Source organism: Acromyrmex echinatior, chromosome 7, assembly GCF_024713525.1.
Source record: "Acromyrmex echinatior isolate Ae372 chromosome 7, ASM2471352v2, whole genome shotgun sequence".
Lineage (NCBI taxonomy): Eukaryota > Metazoa > Arthropoda > Insecta > Hymenoptera > Formicidae > Acromyrmex > Acromyrmex echinatior.
In genome coordinates, this window is record NC_141858.1 from 11,047,301 (window position 1) to 11,067,120 (window position 19,820).

Genomic DNA, 19,820 nt, shown 5'->3' on the forward strand with positions numbered 1-19,820 from the left:
TAATGCCTTTTATCGAGTCGACAGAGGTTCTTAGAGTGTAACAAATTATTATTTCTTAATTCTACAGTATATGTTTTCGACTTCTAGATTTTGGATCCTCTTCAGTACAATAAATTACAATAATATAGAAAAATTAATTATATATATATATATATATATATATATATATATATATATATATATATACAAGTGATTCTTATAAAGTGCATATTATGACCGATTGTAACAATTTTTTTTGAAATTGTATAATATTGAGCCATGTTGGCTATGCTTTTTTAATCTCCATCTTACGTATCATCGAATTGGGGGTTTTACTTAATTAAGTGATAAAATTACGTTATTGTACGAATTAAATAATATGAATTTCTATTAAAACTTACATGAAATTAGTAAATGGAGCGCATTAAGATGTTGATTGTTACAAAGTTATACTTCAAATGATGGTTGTCACGCAAAACATGATACCGACACAATAGGTCTATTTTCTGTGGCTGAACTACTGTATACTTTTGGAACTTAAAGTGAGATAGATATACGTTTGATATTTGTTTAAAGCGAAAAGGAGAGTTCTAGAACAATCTAATACAGGAACAGAAAACAGACAATATGTTAATAAAACCTGGCAATTTAATGATATGATGTAAAAATGGAGATTAAGAAGGTGTGGCCAACATGACTAGGCTAATGTTATACAATTTCAAGAAAAATCATTACAATCACAGTCATAATACGCGCTTTATAAGAATCACTCGTGTATATATATATATATATATATATATATATATAATGCATATTATAACACATTAATTTTTTGTTAGAACGTGAATATATTTTATGCATATTTTTTTCACCATATAATTTCGGTATTTTGTATTTATTATAATACCATAGTATATTACTTTATTTACTTTCTTATGCTCTTTATAACTTCTGTGTCGGATTTATTCTCTCTCGTTTTGGTTGCACTAGTGCAAATATGTGACAGAAACGTGCAAATGTGTTCACCATTTTTAGAGGCCTCGTATATATATAATTAATTTATTCTATATTATTATTGTACTAAAGAGGACTCAAAATCTAGAGGTCGAAATGTATATCGTAGAATTAAGAAATAATAATTTATTACTAAAAACCTGTGTCAGCTCGATAAAAGGCATTACCATATTTAATTAATTTCACTCGTATAATATTGAGCCTGGTCATGTTGGCTACGCCTTCTTAATCTCCATTTTACGTATAGGTGAATCTAGAAACAAGAGAGGGAGAGCCATTGACGCGCTGCATCTCTTGTTTCTAGATTCGTTTATTGCCTATGGTCTCATGGAAGAAGTTCACGCTAGAGAGAGCTTCGGAAACTCGAAATACTCGAATATCAATGTTTTCATTGTTGTGATAACATGTTGCTAACTGGGGCCTTACATAACGCGACGTTTCGGAATCGCTGGTTTCAGTCTCTGTCGGGACAGTCTAGGTCTCTCACGCCTCTATTTCTCGTTCCGCTTGCTATTCAAAAAGATACGGTCACGATGACATCGAAAAACACAATTATAGACTCAGACTGCATGACGTTGACGAGATTCATGCTGGCGGAGCAACGCAAGGCACCAATAGCGACCGGTGACCTCACACAGCTATTGAATAGCATACAGACTGCCATAAAAGCTGTCAGCTCGGCCGTGAGGAAAGCCGGTATCGCTAACATGTGAGTAAATCAGTAAATATGAGTTTCCGAAATTGGCTCAGGACGAAAACTAATCTCGCCAACGTTTGCGAGGAAAACGCGAACATAACGCGCGCGTGGAATGTGCGCGATTCGTCGTTTTCTGCATGGCCGAATAGGCGAAAAAGGAGCAGTGCGAGAGAAGCGGAAAACATTTCGTGATCTCGTAAACTAGACGTCCTAATAGCACATTTAAGCGACAGAACTAGAGACATTTTACGAGATATTCAAATTAATCTAATTATAATTTGTAATCTTCATGAGTTCGAAACTACGCTTTACGACTATACATTTTACATCGTGCAAATACATCTTCCGACTTGCAACGGTTTAAGTCACTTTGTGACAAGATCGTGACTGTCAAATGGAATTGGATTTTCATATATTATATCCGGCGGATGTAGTTTGTGCAATTTTACATTTTCATCCGGCACACAACGGTCAGAATTTAACACGCGGAGAGACTCGGACCAATACGTGTAAAATGTGTAAAGTCTTCGTAGTGTCGTAGCTAACGTTTACTCTCAATCGGCACACGTCTCTCTATTTTATTCAAATGTATTCGGCAGCGGTATAGTCTCATACATTTACCGTCGTGCTCAAGCTGCCAATACACGCCAGTAAACATTAATCTCTACGACCTGACAATTCTGTAACCTTGCATGTAAATAACATATAAATGATTTCCCATTATTACAGTGCCTGTGGTACACACAGCACAGCATGAATAAAACAATTTCATGACTGGTCGCTCTCCATCGACCTCCAAAACAAACTTGCCTTATCAATAATCTGACGAGGATTATGCTTTGAACTGTATGAATTAAGATAACCGTAATGAAATTAATAAATAATTTTATATAAATCTAAAGGCAAATAGGAATTAATAAATCTTAGATTAAATAAAATTAACTCCAAATTTTTTTAACGTAATTAAAAATTATCATAACGTTTCTTATCTGAAACACATTTTCATAGTATCTATTGAATTATTATCTATTGAATAAATATATCTACTGAATAAATCATCTTAAATTTTTACAAAACAATTCTAATGATAATTTATTTTCTAAATAAAAGTTTTATATTCCTTTTATAACCTTTAATATATTTACTGTTTAAAAATATTACAAAAAACGATGTCTTTTTGTTTTAAATAATAATAACTTGTTCCACAAATTCTTCCTTTAATTTTATAATAATTTTATCATAGAAAAAATTTCAACTGTTCGTTTCAAATATTAATCGAAACCTTCTGTATTGAAGTTCGTAAATCTTCCCTCTTGAGAAGAAAGTCTTCTCTCTTGAAAGTCTTAAATCTCTGGAGAGTCTTTCCTTCAACGTGATTCAATATCTATATGTTCAAAGTTCTTAAAAATTTCTATATCTGATTATTAAATAAAGAATATATTAAGAGATATATTATAAATATATCGACATCTTAAAATATTGTTCAAAACAATTGAAATTTTCAAAAAATTTAAATAATATTTCAAATGACTTTTATCATATATTTTTGCCATATAATCAAAGTCTATTTCATGTTGTTGTCATGTAATCGAAGTCAAACTTCAAGTCTATTATCAACCACAACTAATCGAATCAGCTACGCAATGTTCGTTTAGGCATATTAATCAGCTGATGTTAAACGCACACGACATATCGTTATTCATTCAGGTATGGCATCGCCGGCAACACCAATATTCAGGGTGAGCAAGTCAAGAAGCTGGACATCCTGAGCAACGAGCTCTTTATCAATATGCTGACATCCTCTTTTACCACATGCGTGCTCATAAGTGAGGAGAATCAACACGCCATTGAAGTGGAAACGGAGAAGAGCGGCAAATATATCGTGTCGTTTGATCCGCTTGACGGCTCATCCAACATTGACTGCTTGGTCTCAGTGGGTTCGATCTTCGGAATTTACAAAAAACCTGAAGAGACCGGAAACTCCATATTACAAATCGCTCTGCAACCAGGAAGAAATTTGGTTGCGGCCGGATACGCTCTATACGGATCAGCGACTATGATAGTGCTCTCGATAGGTCAAGGCGTTAATGGATTCATGTACGATCCGGCCATTGGGGAATTTATACTGACCGAAAGAGACATGCGTATGCCTGATAGAGGCAATATATATAGGTATGATAAAAAAAAACGAATGTTCATTTCTATCACCAATGTATCCATATAAGATTTTACAATTGGAGCTACTTGCTCTAGTTCAGCAATGTAGTTTAATTTTAATCTCGGTTCAACCGGCTTCAACTAACTTCATCTTTTTCTAATTTTAACAATTAAGAACGTATAAGTTGAACCGAGATTAAAATTAATTTTCATTGATAGAAACGGATAGAAAAAGATAACGAATAAATTAAATTAAGATTGACCCTTACGTACGATTGACTCATTTGTATTCTGCATATTTCTAATTCTCTTCGAAAAACTGGGAGCATTAAGTAATTGGTTGTAAGTTATAACATTTATATACAATTTTAAGCGTATGTAAGAATCACTTAATAATTTTAGTATATTTGTTAAAGTGATGAAATTTAACTCGGGATACGGAATTTAACGAGATACGAATGATCTATCGTATGAAGTAAAGGATCGGAAAATTATGTATATTAAGGCTCAAGAAATACATCAAGTCAAGAGAAAGTCAAATAATAAGTTTATCTTGACGTCACGAAAGTCAAAATGATGATTTTGATTATAAAATTGGATTGTTTATTGAGACACATTAAGAATTAAAATAAAGTCATTTTGATTTTTTGTTGTTTGTTTGTTCCTTGAGGGGTTAAAGTTCATCTACATTAGTATATAGAAATGGAGAAAAGAGAGATAAAGAAACGAAAGCTATGGAATGAAATATGCTCGGCAAACAATTTCGATGAGTTAACGGCTAACATCCGCATCGCGAGTAATGGAAATTGCCACGAAGTTTCGAGAAATTATGAAATCAAATATAGTCAATGTGATCACGACAGAATCAATATGTTGAGTTTGAATTAACTTTTTATGGACGAAATTACATCTTTTTTGGGATTATCGATCGCACTGAAATGATTATTTATGTATGATTATTTACAGTATTAATGAAGGCAATGAGAGTACGTGGGACTCGTCTATTAAGGAATATATACATTCTAAGAAATATCCTGTAACCGGGAAACCTTACAGTGCCAGATACGTGGGTTCCATGGTCGCCGATGTACACAGAACGATTAAATATGGTGGTATCTTTTTGTATCCTGCGAGCAAAAGCAATCCCAATGGCAAGGTAATTTAATTTCGCGATGATTTCTGAACTTTCTGTCAAACTAATTATTTAATGAAGAAAACGAATCAGGCAGACACAAGAACAATAAAAATACACAAAGAAAAAGAACAAGATAAATACAAAAATGAGAACAAGACAAATCCAATAGCAATAATAACAGTATATTACGATATATTTCACATCATCCCATTTATCTTCATCAATAATATTTTCTTTTTGATTCTCTCTTTTTACTTCGATTATTATTAACACTTCTGATCTCGCTCTTATCACCACAGACGGATTGAGTAATAATATAACTCGCTGTGTAGAAACTTTGCCTTATAAATAATTGTTTACCATTTATCCGATAAATGTGCAGGAAAGTATTGGACTTTAAAAATTATTTTATCTAGGCACAATATAAATATCCGGTTTAAACTTAAATTAATGCATTCCTAATTTCTACATAAATTTCTATAAAATTTATCGGATTTCGCGTATTATTCGTCCCGGTAAATGTAAACATGATTACAGCTCTCTATCAGAAGACCGATATCGGGGTCAGAATTTTAAGAGAACGTATTTATCAATAATTAACTTACACAATATTACGCTTCAATTTATAGCATTATTTATGTATAATATTATTATAATATTATTAAATACTTTTCATCTATTCTATATCTTACGTATCAAATATGAAAATTCATAATATATCATAATATATCAAATTATCCACTGAGAGAAAAGTGTTTAGTAATTATGATTTTAATTGCATGATAAAATAATTGTGGTCAGAAGCTCCATTTTTATGGTTATTAATATAGATTAATGTTATATATAATATAATAATTTTCTATCTAATTCTCTTAAACATAAAAAGTTGTATTATATAATAATCTATGATAATTTCAAATGTTAATATAAAGATATTAAAATATCAATAATAAATAATAAATAGAATAAGTATTTTTATTCAATAAATGCAATCGCAATTACAGTAAATATAACTATTTTCTCAACCCACGCTTATTATATTTATTGATAATAATACTAAAAAATAATATTAAGAAAAAACTTCAGAAAAGACTAATTTTCAAGCATGTATATGTATAACTATATTATTATAAATATATAATTGAAAAAAAAGACTAAAAATTATAATTAAATTATAGTAATTGCAATCATTCTTTTCTCTCAGCGTGCGACTGCGATATTCATTTTGTAATTTCATAATTTTCCAGTTACGACTTCTGTACGAATGCATACCGATGGCTTTCATAGTTAAGGAAGCCGGCGGTCTGGCGACAAACGGAAAAATTAATATTCTAGACATCGTTCCGGAAAACATTCATCAGAGATCACCCATTTTTTTGGGATCCAAAGATGACATTAACGACGTAATGACGTTTATTAAGAAATAAAACCGAGCAATGAAAAAACGAAGAATCTCTTTCAAATACATTACACAACCGAGCATTATATCTCTTTTATACGACAGATTGTTATTTTGTAATATTTTGCAATAAAGATTTTATTAAACCATCTACGTTTTAACTATTTCGTCAAACGATCCCACAGTTTAAATGCCTGAATAATTCGTTATCGCCGAAAAGTAACGCCGCACAGAAAATAAATTAATAACAATTAATTAGTAGAAATTATAGTCACACAGCGAGGAAATGTAATAAATCTCACGTCATCAAGCGCTTTTACAGGTGATTACGAATAATTACGGGTGATTGTTGGCAAATCCGTTAAATCCGAAAATTCATCATGTTCTCGCGGAAACCCGAATTACGCTAAACGTTAACTCGTCGGATTATTTAATTTATTCGGCGTACATGTGAATCCAAATTAATCACCTGTATTCAAAAGCGTCATTAATGATACCGATAAGAAATACTGTCGAGCGACCATATTAATATAGCGATCTCGTTAATATATCTCTTCGAGGAACTCACATAACTTACATATCAAACTTATCATACACACACACACACATACACACACATATATATATATATATATACATATATATATATTATATATAAATATTATATATAAATAAATATATTATATATAAACCTAAGATGTTAGATTTATTTATATATATATTAGGTGTTGGAATTAATTCGTAGCGTTTTACAAGTGATGGGAAGTACTTTCATTAATGTATTTTTTAATGCTCATGTGAAATAAATAACATTCTTTCATTAAAAAACGCTACGAATTAATTCCAACACCTAATATATATATATATATATAAATCTAACACATATTAGATTTATAATATATTTATTATATCTAGACACAGACTTATACATACATATATTACAAGTCTATGAGAACTTATTCAATCGGCGCACACGCTGTAATATGGAACTACCGTAGTTTTTTTTTACAAATACCGTATCACTTGCGGGTGTAAATGCAATGTAACGCGATCGGCACGAAGCCGTCGCAGCATCGCGTCATCGGTCAAGCCTAAGCGATGTCGAACAATCATTTCCGTTCTTCCATCTGTATAACCGTAGCGAGACGGCGGGCGCTGATAACGTTGCTATTTATTCTACACGCACGCCTGGCTCTCAGCTTAACCTCTTCATGGCGTGCAGCCCGGAATGCATCATAGGAGCACGAGCGACTATTGATCGGCCGGTCGACAGTGCGCCAGCGCAAGTCGAGGCCCGACGAGGTATTCATGAACGCGAGCCGCCCTCGGCCTTAGTGCGTTTGGTCGACATTTGGCTGCCGTTATGTTCGTCACACGGAAGCACCCTTAGATGCTGCCATAATGTCCGGTGGTACGTAAACGTTTTATTGAAATAAAAATTGCCGCATGTTAAACGGTCCACCGTGAAATCGTCTTTTTTCTTCTCGAGTCGGCAAACCGGCTCATTTCACAGCCGTCATATCAGTTATGCAGAAACGCGATATGACGCTGATAAGTACGTCGCTTTTGAGTAAGAGTCTATGAGTCAGCTACCGAAAATGCAATACGATGCACGTAGTTTTATGTTATACTCAGAGATTTGTATTCGAGCGCGATTTTTCTTAATTATTGAGTGCTAATTGTTTCTATGGCGAGAGAAGATTTATCTAAATATCGATATCGCGATATTAATGACCGTTTATTTCGCTCAGTAAGACAGGGATTATATCGGCTTCGCGACGCTGCCGGAGCAAGTGCACCGGAAATCGGTGAAGAGGGGCTTCGAGTTCACCCTGATGGTATTGGGTGAGACCGGTCTCGGCAAGTCGACGCTCATAAACAGCCTCTTCCTCGGAGACCTGTACAAAGACCGGCGAATTCCGGATGCGGCGGGTGTGTGTAATTTCTATTTTATTTTATTTCATTAAACACGATGTTTTCAAGAACTAGATCATCGTCAAATCCGTTTAATCCCCTTGCAAATAAAATTATACTCGCACGGAGAAAAATGGATTTAAAAAAATGCATTAAAAAAAATTACTAAATCTTAATATACAGAGTGAGTCTGATAAAAAGTTCACCACATTTTTCTCAAAAACAGAGATAGGGGAAAGTTATTATCAAAATTGTAGGATAAATAAGCGGACATACTTTAATGACCTTGAATAATCTTAAATATCCTTGGTTTTCATACTATCAATAAAAATTTTTTTTAATGGAAAGGGGTTTTTACTCGTTCTATATATTGATGGTGTTCAATGAACTGAATATTAACTTTGCATTAGAGTATCTTTTCGAAAATTCAACTATTGTCGGGATATAAGTTGAAATGAGCCAGACTGTTCACCATGTTAATAATAAATAACGATTCAAGAGTTAAAAGAAGTCCAAGCAAGCGTTCTATGAAGAAGGCATGTCTAAATTTTTAAAGATTTATTGCAATAATAAAAAATTTGTTCCAAACTTTCTGATTTATTTTGGTTTATATCTCGACAATAGTTGAATTTTCGAAGATATTCTGATGCAAAATTATTCATCCTATTTTAAACAAAATCTTTTTATTGTATGAAGTATGAAAACTAAAAACATTTAAGGTTACTCATCAAAGTATGTCCTCCTACTTATCCTACAATTTTGATAATAGGTGTCTTGCCTCTATCTCTAATTGTTGTCGAGAAAAATGTGGTGAATTTTTATCAGACTTACCCTGTATATTTCTTTGAATAGTATAAATAAATATTAAATAAATATTACAGTAAATATTTTTTACTGAATAAGTAAATCTTAATTCAATGAAGAAAATCACAGTTAAATTAAATTAACGACTTTCGTATTAAATACATATATATTGAGTAGATATTTACTTAAAACTATATTCAAACAAATATTTATTAAAATTTAGTATTTTTTTAGTGTAGTCTTGTAAGTTTAATAAAAATATTCCAGTTATTTTTGTCGAATTTATGACAAATTTTTGTCTAAAAAAGATATCGGAGATGTAAGATAAAAATATATTACAATCCAATAGTAAATCCATTCAAATGATTATTACCCTACAAAGTAAATCATACTATTCTTAAGACTGTAAACACAATCAACTTTCAAAATTTTATACATTTATATATTTCAGTAAAGTAAATTTTATCAGGTTAACTTAATATTTGCCGCTAAGGCAAAAAATATAAAGTAAATTATTACTATTGAGATGTATGGTAATTTGTAAATTAATAGTAAAACAAATTGTAGCATAAAATTTACTTTACGAAATGTAAAAAGTACTTAACAGTATGGCTATAAAACGATTGTTCATCATTTATCAGAAAAGTAAAATAAATTTTACATAAGTAAACGCCTGTCTCTATAATATGGATCTGCCAATTCTGTAAAATTTACTAGAATTTTAGCGCACATCACTTCACATTTTTCTCCGTGACGTGCGATCGGAATCGGAATAATAATGACACCGTTTGATCGTGATGGAGAGAGGAGCTGTAGCATTACCGGAAATGGTCGCTGCTCTGAAATCTTCCGCATCCGCGAGTTATTGACACGCGAAAAATATTTGATCAACTTACATAGTGGGTAAACCGCTCGTCTCGATCTCGACGAGGAGTCGATAAATATTCATCGTTCACTTTCAGAGCGGGTGGCTAAGACCACCTCCATTGAGAAAAAGACAATGGATATAGAGGAGCGTGGCGTCCGGCTTCGCTTAACGATCGTAGATACGCCAGGTGAGAAATATTGATGAATTATTAATTTTTTTATGTTAAATAAATTTATATAAAACTAAATATATAAAGCTCACTTGTTATTAAACAATATAAATGTGATACTAGGATATGTGAGCAATAGCCAGATTACAGTTGCTAAAACATAATATTTCAAATAATATCAAATAAAATAAAAACATACGTTCCGACCAGAACATTCGGTCATTATCAATGTTGTTTTTTTTTTATCATAAATATAAAATTATATCTTAAATGATTATATACGTAAGTCTCTCTCATACTAAACGACTATTATATGTAATTATATATAATTATAGTTGTTTAGTATAACTTGCGTATATAACCGTTTAGGATGTAATGTCTTATATTTATGGTAACAACATTGATAATAACCGAATGTTCTGGTTGAAACGTATGTTTTTATTTGATGTTATTTGAAATATTATCTTTTAGCAACTGTAATCTGGCTATGGCTTATATACTCTAGCATCACATTTATATATTTACAAATTTATATATTTTATACGTACCAGTAGATACGTTGAATTAATTTTTATAAATAGAGAAATATTTTTGTGAATAGCAATTTCGTGAAATTGCTGCACTGAGGAAAAAAATGTTTTAACCAAATTTAATAAATATCCTTGTAAATATCTATTTAAAATGTTTGAATAACACTAGATTAATATTTATTTACGATAAATAAATATAACTATATAAATACAATAGTACTAAATAAAAGAAAAAAGATAATTAATCAATCAAATTATTGGAAATTAGATCCACAAGTTTCTAGACCCAAAATCTGAACAGCTCATTCGATAATTCTCTTCAAATTCTACAACTTTTATTTTAAACATTTATTATTAAAAAATGCATTATTCTCGAGATATTTTGTGTTAAAATTTTGTGTTAAAATAGCCAAACATATGCGACCCAAGTCAAATACAGAATCCTAAGATGTGACCATCTAGAATATTATGTGATCTTCTGATTGATAACATTAGTTTTTTTTTATATCATTTTTGCAATATAGAACACGTTCCCTTGTAAGACTCGCTTTGACTCAATATGGCCTTCTTCATTAACTTGTGTACATTTCTCGGTCTATTTTCATTTCAAATTGATTGTTCTATCTTTGGATAAACTATGTAATAATTTATTTAGTAAATAAACAAAGAGGAAGAGAATAAGAGAGTAAGAGAGTAAGAGAATGAGCTGAAGTTTATCGAAAGGTAAAACAACCCAGCCTTAATATTGTTTCCTCACGATTTTATGAAATAATTCTATAAGTGTTGTACAAATATCGTTCTATAATATAACGGTACCTTTCAAGGATTCGGCGATGCGGTAAATTGCGAGGATACGTGGAAAGCATGCTCGGCTTACATCGACGAGCAGTTTCGCCAATATTTTACGGATGAAAGCGGATTAAATAGGAAAAATATTCAAGATAACAGGGTACACTGTTGTCTCTACTTTATACCGCCATACGGCCATGGGTACGTGATAATCCAACTTCATATATATTCTAATTTACAGGATTAAAAATAATTTTCATCTCGCGAAGGATAATATCGAACGAAATTATGATATCAGACTCAATTACAGTTTTATCAATTACAATTTTAATATCTTTCTTTATAGCCTCAGGCAGATTGATCTCGAGGTATTAAGGCGTTTACATCGGAAAGTTAATGTCGTTCCTGTAATAGCGAAAGCGGATACTTTAACTACTCACGAAGTCAAAAAGCTGAAGGAGCGCATTTTGGCAGACATTGAAGAACATGAGATTCAGGTAGCATGCGAAAAGCTTTGGTTGAGAATTTTTTGGTTGTGAAATTAGCACATTTTATTAATATAAAAAAAATAATTATAATTCCAATAGTATTTTTCATAGTTCTGTATAAAAATAAAAAAATTCTGCATTACTCCAAAAAAGTTTCTCCAAATGTCGTGTTGGTTTCAGATATTAAAAAGTTATTTCAAAATATGTAGCCGCCGGAACTTTGTTTAAAAATAATTTGAACATAGTACTCTCTTAGGACTCTCTGAACGAGGATTAGAATTGCAAAATAATCAGCACTTTATCTTCAAACTATGTTTAAATTAATATTTAAAGTCTAAAAAACTTAGTAATTATTGGAATTTTATTTTCAAATTGCATTCATTGATGGAACTCGAATAATACTGCTTGCGTAACTTGCAAAAGTACTTGGTAAAGTGATAAAATTTATTGTTTTCTTGTACTTTAGAAAGGGAGGTGTCGTATAGATTTGCGAAATTAATACATTTTTCAATTTTAATTTTTTATATAAAAAATGTGAAATTTTTTTATTTTTACATAGAACTGTAAAACTATGAAAAGTGCTAGGCTGAAAATGCAATTTTTCTATATTAGACAGAATGTCGTACTAACTTCACAAATACTTAGATTTTTTATTTTTAATATAAAATAACACGAATTTCGCAAGTTCATACATTGCAATATTTGCTCATAATTATGATACGATAAATAACATTTTTTTCGTGTTTTCGCAGATATACCAATTTCCGGATTGCGACAGCGACGAAGATGAAGAATTCAAGCAACAGGATAAGGAACTGAAGGCGTGTATACCGTTCGCGGTCGTCGGAAGCTCGACGGTGTTGGAGGTTGCCGGAAAGAAAGTTCGAGGCCGGCAATATCCGTGGGGAGTAGTGGAAGGTGAACTTTTATATTCTACATAAAATTAATATTTTCCAATTGTACTGATTTCACCCATTACCGTTTGAGGTAAGTATGAACGTTGAAAAATAAAATTAAATTAAATTAACGTAAATATTTTGAAAAAATTTACATGATTGTTATTTCATGTGAGCAACAACTTTGCTCGCTCTACATAACCAAAGAATTTAATTTCAATTATTGTTATTAGATAAATCTTCACTAACGAATTACCATGAAAAAATTGAGAGTGCACTTTGGTGTAACATTAAAGAAATCATTCATTCGGAACAAGGATTTAATGTACTCGATGCCTTTACAATTACAAGAATACCGGCTTTTCAATTAGATTGTTAAGCAGGAGCCGTATCAAAAGCAATTAGGAATTTAATTGATAAAAGAGCTTTTGGAGCGTAAACCTTCTGCGAGTAAAATCAATTAGCGTTTTCGAAAGCAGTAGGGATTGAATGCGTTAAAGTATCTCTGGCTTTCGCGTGCCAGTGCTCGATCTTTAACATTTCGATTCCATTGATCATAGTCGAGAACCCGAAGCACAGTGACTTCGTCAAACTAAGGACGATGCTAATATCGACGCACATGCAGGATCTAAAGGACGTCACGCAGGACGTTCATTACGAGAATTTTCGGGCCCAATGTATTTCCCAAATTTCGCAGCAAGCGATCCGGGAACGGAGGTATTTACGCATGTAAATAAATATTGCATTTCAGTAGGTATATACAAACGGACGCTTATTCCGCGTTCGCAATGCGTACAGGACGCCTCGAAAGCGCTGCGTTCGAAATAATATTTTTATCTACGTTTCAAAAACTTTCCTTGAGATGTAAAATGATAATGGATTGTTATATTAATATTGGTACCTTGAATATTGAACTTGATACTCTTTCGAGTGTTCCTGTGCGTTTTGCATGATTATTAAAAGCATCTATCAGTAATAGTTTCAAACTATTAGGTGTTGGAATTAATTCGTAGCGTTTTTAATGAAAGAATGTTATTTATTTCACATGAGCATTAAAAAATACATTAATGAAAGTACTTCCCATCACTTGTAAAACGCTACGAATTAATTCCAACACCTAATAGTTTGTGATGGTATGACAATTCAATGGAGATGATGGAGATAGTTCAGAGATGATATGATGATGAATTCAGATTAGTTTTATACCGTCCAGTAAAAATTGAAAAATTGTTAGATTGATTCTTTCGTAAAATTGCACGGTATTCTTTGCTTTAATAATATTATTTATAACTTAGCTTCGTTTGCATTTGATAAGTTATTTGTAATCCCAAATAATCAAGGATAAAAATATGTTTTCCGTTTCTCTTTTTTATAGCAAACTGAAAAGAGATTCCGGGCCGCACTTTGAGAATAGTATATCCGACACGGACAGACTTCTCTTGCAGAAAGATGAAGAGGTAAGCATGCAATTTAACGGCCGTGTTAAATTTTTCCAGAGACGAATTTAAGAAATTAGAAATCAAAAAGTATTTTGCACTGAGAAAAAAATTTTTAATATTTATAAATATAATTACATTTTACTATAATTATGATCATTACTACTATTATGTTAGTAATAATAACTGCATAGTTTTATCAATAAATATGTATCAATAAATAACTGAAATGATAATAATTATAGTTAAATTATAGTAATTGCAACCGTTTTTGTAGCAATGATAACTATAATTATAGATCTTTTCATTATCACATATATTTGTTAATAAAAGTATACATATAATTATTATTAATATTGTCGCGATAATCATAATTGTAATAAGACGTAATTGAGGGGATGAATGGAATAAAGGCCTAATTACAAGGCCTTGATATTAGCAAAAATTAAAATAACTTGCTACTTTTTTATTATACACAAATGAATACAATATCAAATAAATTTATGTAATGTCTTTAAGAAATTATATGTTACAATACTTCTCTATTATGATCAATATACGATCAAATATTACATGAAAAGACTAATTGCCGGAAAAAGGGCCTAGAATTGTGTCTTTATTCTGCCCATCCCCTAAATTATATACTTACGAGTACAAATTCCTCTCGGTGTTGTACTATTCCAAGTAACGTAAATATTTCAATATTTAGTATTAAAACAGACGTATTTTATTAACGTATTTTAATATTATTATACGTCTCTGGAAAAGTTAATCTTATTCAATTGAATTTTCCTGAAATATTTTCTCATGCCGCTCGCTATGCATTTCACTTTTTAGATACGAAGAATGCAAGATATCTTGGCACAAATGCAAGAGAAACTCAAAGCGACCGGTCAAGTCGGAGGAGGAGGTGTTGGATTGCGAGGTCGCGTGGGCAGCCTCGGTAATGATCTCGATTCCGCAGACGTGGAGAAGAAACGTAACAGTATTATAGACGTTTGAAGTGTAGATCATCCTCGGAATAGACATACATCCGGGATATAGGATTTTCCTTCCCGAGAGATCTGTACATATTCGTCTGACTCTTAACAAATTTCTCTTGGTGCATTACGTAAAATTTTCGAGATTGTATTATTAGCACAAATTCTTACATATTATATAAAATATAATTAAATTATATTTGCTTCTATTTTATAATAAGAAAATTAAATGCATATTTGATTAATTAAAATTTAAATTAAATTAAATTTGTCTCTATAATAAAATTAGATAATTAAGGTTATTAATTTCTTCTCGATTATGCGCTATCTTTTATTACCGTTTTGGAAGAATAGATAAAATATATAAAATCGCAAAAGATTCACCAATACTTATTCGCCGAATATTTAATCAAATCGAGTTTGTACAGATCTTTCAACTATACTCCGCTAATGTCAGTGATACGTGAGATCGGAATGTGTTTTATACTTAACAAGCATAGCTAATTTATACAAATAGCACGCATCATCGTATAAAAAAATATCGAGAGATATACAGGGAGTTGAACCATTAAACTGAAAGTATGAATTTAGGACCTCAAAATAAACAAAATTTTATTCTGCGAATTTGCTTGTAAAAAGATATAACTTTCTTATTTTAATTTTGTTTAAGAGATATTGACTTTATATTTGATTATTGTCAAGCAATAACGGGAATAAATCTAGATATTTCGACATCACTCCTATATTCTGTGACTTATTTGTGTTAGAAATAACAATCTATTCAAGCTTATTAAAAATTTTTGTTGAATTTTTAACATATTCAAATGTTAATTTAACGCAATGTAATTATGTTATTTGAATATTGTCTTAATGTCAAAATGACACAATTTATGAGTGAATGAATAACATAAAAATAATATATATTAAAACAAATTCTAAGATAAATGAATAAAATATGTATTAATTTAACATATTATAAATAATTTAGTGCCAAAATATACTTCCACAATTTGCTTAGAAATTATATCATTATATTTTTTATATTAATTTTTTAATGTTCATTACTTTATGACATGTTTAACAAAATAAATGTGTTTCAAAGTAACAAACGTTAAAAATAATTTGGGACACGAAAATTTTTAATACAAATTTTCCAACTGTGTAAGAAGTCACTGTCTGTTAAACGAAGCGTTTACGAGTAAACTTTCCACAGAAAAATTTTGTTTGCTTTGAGGTCTTAAATTTTCATATTTTGGCGGTTTAACCTGGGAATACTCTATGGCTGTGTTCGCTTTGAAGCACTTCGTTTACAGCACTTGTGAGCATCAATTGTCCTTATTTAATATTTAATAAACAACAAAGAATGAAAGTGTTGTGAGCGCCAAAGGGAACACAGTCATATATACATCGAGCATTCGTTATAAACCGGACGTACAATTGATCGCACAAATACTGAAATCGGTGGAGAAAATTCTCCCGTTCAGTTTGCTGTTTAATGTTAGTTCAGAGATCCATAGTCCCGAAGTTGCGAATAAAAATTATTACATAATTAGAATTAACGTTCTAAATATACGCACAATAATTCATAATTATATAGAATTATATAAGAAGAGTGAGATATGCAAGATAAATTTAATTGTCGAAGAAACCAAAGATTCACGTTTACACAGTCACTACTTTAACTAAACTTTTTAGTTTTATAAATCCTTTAAGTGTGCTTTAAGTTCTTTTCTTGTGAGAAGAATTTGTAGACGTTTTGTAAGAATAAATATGCCGTAATAAATGATACGGTCAATTTGAATCTTAACAATTATTTCAAACTTTGTTTTATCCTATTTCATTTTTCCTTCGATTATTTAAAGAAATTAAATTAATTTTCTAGAGAGAAAGAGAGAAAGAGAGAGAGAGAGAGAGAGAGAGAGAGAGAGAGAGAGAGAGAGAGAGATCATTGCCTTGCTATTAAAAAAATAACTTGTTTTACTGCTTTAACTAAAAAACGATTTATAAAAGAAGAATCTATCAATATCAAACTATGATATTTGTTGATATATGTTGATATATAGTTTTTCTCTCTGGAAGTAGAAGTTATACTTTATTTTAATTCAATGCTACGTATATTCATTTCCATCTAAAGTTCTTAACTAAATATAACTAATTTGCGCGATTTTAAATTTATTTTCTGAATATATTTCAAATTTAATTTTTAAAGTGAACGTTGTAAATTTGCAATACTCGCTTGAAAGTTAAATAGAAAAAAAGAGAAAAATTATATTTCTTTTGGAATAAATGCGTAATAGAATCGGCTAAAGATAATAAAGAAATATTATAAATCTTATTCAAGATAAATTCATTTTTATTCTGAGAAAGAAAAAAGATAGATGCTGTTTAAATATATTTAATTAATATTTAATACTATTTTATAAATATATTTTTTAATTTGAAAAAGTACACACTATTTCGTTGCTATCAAAAATCATAAATATATTTTGTATTACGGAAAATTATTTATTACGAGAAAATCATTGCAAAAAATTAAAATAATTTTATTTTGCATAACATAGATATGCAGAAGAAGTAAAATATGGTCGGGATTCAGTTCCACGAAATTCGCACTTTCTCGTAGTTCCAGGAATTACCTCAATCGATCAGGTTGCGTTTGATTACTGTCGGGCTCATCGGAAAAATTTATTATGCGATATATAAACTTGATTTATATGATGTTTTTTACTAGCAACTACCATCTTGTAGCAAATTAGAAAACAAATATAAAATATAATTAAAATTATTTTTTAATATCTATCATTATAAATAATTTAAATATAATTATAATTATAATTGTAATTCAAAAATTTGTTAGAAAATTTTTTTTAGAAAAATGGCAGTTAAAAAATATAATTTAAGATACTTTTTAATCCCTAGTCTTCTATAATTCACTGGAAGACTAGCATGTTAATGCTAATAAAATTTTGTAAATCAGGCCTTGCATAACGCAATAAATTTGTTCGAAAAATATTTTTCCAAATGACGGCGACCAAAGACACGTGATTTTCACGTTTCGATATTCCGTGATAGCATTTTAATGCAAATTGCATAAATATTGAATTTGAAAGAGAGTAAAGCATCTTGTTAATCAGGCCTATGTATCGCAAATCCTTCGTCAAAGAAAATTTTTGTGAACTTAACGGTAGCTAAAGAATGCATGTGATTTTCACGTTTCAATACTCCGTGATAATATTTTAATAATATATTTTGTTACAAATTGCACTAAATTTGAAAGAGAATAATTAAATAATATTATCTTATCTCAATAATACCAAACAATCCTATCATCCTTAATGGATTTAACGTTCAAAAATCAAGTGGACGCATCGGCGAGAAAAATCAACGCATCAATCGGTGGAAGAGAATTAATTGTTACGTGAATAGAGGAATAAATTCAATTTAGTACTCACCGTTCGATGTCTCATCTACCTCGCGATGCTGACACGCTGATACCGCCTAGGATGTTGTAGCTCCTGTTGTCCGGCACTTCCAGGAACCCTCATTGTCTGCAATAATTATACACTTGTCACAAATATACACTCAATCATCCCATTTCAATCGTCACTCTTGGCGTCGCCCAATTCGATGAAATTAAGAACGAAATGCGCGAGAAAAGAAACGTCCATCTACGCATGAAATTTTCATGAAAATTACGACGCATACGTATTAACGACAAAATTTGAAAACGTAACACGGCGCGGGACGACCTTGAAAAAATCCGTACGTTCGCGCGAGTACATTTTGCAACTTAATCGCGAAATTCATTGCTCACTTTCGTTCAAATTATTGCTTCCGGTAGCAGTAAATTCGACAGAATTTACCGAGGAAAAGGGCGATAAATATAATTTACTGCGTAAAACGTCCGTCCAAACGTCGCGCACAACGCAACGGTATAGACTGAACTGAGCTCCATCGGTTGTCGACGCGACCGGTTTGTCTCACTTCGCGATATCGTAAAATTCCTTGTTCATACGATCACTTTGTTCCCATTTTATCACTTCAAGTAGCACCAATTCAACTGAATTGTCGAGGAAACACACGACGCTGTGTGAAGCGTCCATCTGCGACCAACGGTCGACTCGAATAGACTGAACTAAGCGCCATGTTCCGTCGGCCGGCGGTGCGCAACTCACTTCATGACTTACGTTAATCACGAAATTTCGTTGTTCATGCAATCATTTTCATTCGCAAATTATTGCTTCCGATGGCGACAGAATTAAATTCGACAGAATCACTGAGAAAAACGTGCTGAAAAGTGAAGCGTCCGTCTTCGAGTAAGATTTCCACGAAAATAAAAGCGCACGTATTGCTATCAATGGGCATGTTCAAGCCGAACAAGGTGAACTAGCCTGCTCACCGAACGATTAAATGTGATTGGTTGGATCTATAAGTAACAACCAATTACATTCATTTGCTCGCGACAAGCAGGCTAGCAACTTGTTCAGCTCGAACGCGTCCAATGAGTTTAAAAAAGATACTGGCGCGATGCTAGCGAATACACTGAATATAATCACGCATATATT

General features: G+C 31.3%; 3 protein-coding genes across 7 annotated transcripts in view; 2 read left to right on the forward strand and 1 right to left on the reverse strand.

Annotated features, from left to right (window-relative positions):
• The window catches only part of GluClalpha (glycine receptor alpha 1), a 76,824-nt gene extending 57,415 nt beyond the window's left edge, over positions 1–19,409 (reverse strand). For 2 of the 3 annotated variants that reach the window (XM_011070224.2, XM_011070223.2), the window contains exon 1: positions 18,708–19,406. In XM_011070224.2, the coding sequence (XP_011068526.1) occupies positions 18,708–18,722 (15 nt within the window). In that variant the 5' untranslated portion in view covers positions 18,723–19,406. Of the gene's footprint in view, positions 1–18,707 lie in introns of all 3 variants that reach the window. The other variant, XM_011070226.2, reaches the window with a different exon arrangement.
• fbp (fructose-1,6-bisphosphatase) lies at positions 1,409–6,530 on the forward strand. The gene is made up of 4 exons (XM_011070213.2): positions 1,409–1,702; positions 3,398–3,862; positions 4,814–5,003; positions 6,230–6,530. Exons 1-4 carry the CDS (start codon positions 1,527–1,529, stop codon positions 6,407–6,409), a joined length of 1,011 nt encoding a protein of 336 aa, XP_011068515.1. The 5' UTR covers positions 1,409–1,526; the 3' UTR covers positions 6,410–6,530.
• On the forward strand, positions 7,516–17,065 carry Septin4 (septin 4). 3 transcript variants are annotated; one of them, XM_011070210.2, is made up of 9 exons: positions 7,516–7,792; positions 8,137–8,313; positions 10,062–10,154; positions 11,491–11,656; positions 11,802–11,952; positions 12,696–12,861; positions 13,400–13,568; positions 14,215–14,296; positions 15,113–17,065. In XM_011070210.2, the coding sequence occupies exons 1-9, from the start codon at positions 7,783–7,785 to the stop codon at positions 15,275–15,277; spliced, it is 1,179 nt and encodes a 392-aa protein (XP_011068512.1). In that variant the 5' UTR covers positions 7,516–7,782; the 3' UTR covers positions 15,278–17,065. The 3 variants fall into 3 exon arrangements, with proteins under 3 accessions (XP_011068512.1, XP_011068514.1, XP_011068513.1); XM_011070212.2 differs by having other exon boundaries at positions 7,517–7,792; positions 8,133–8,313; XM_011070211.2 differs by having other exon boundaries at positions 7,524–7,792; positions 13,400–13,556.
• Positions 19,410–19,820: the final 411 nt, after the last annotated feature.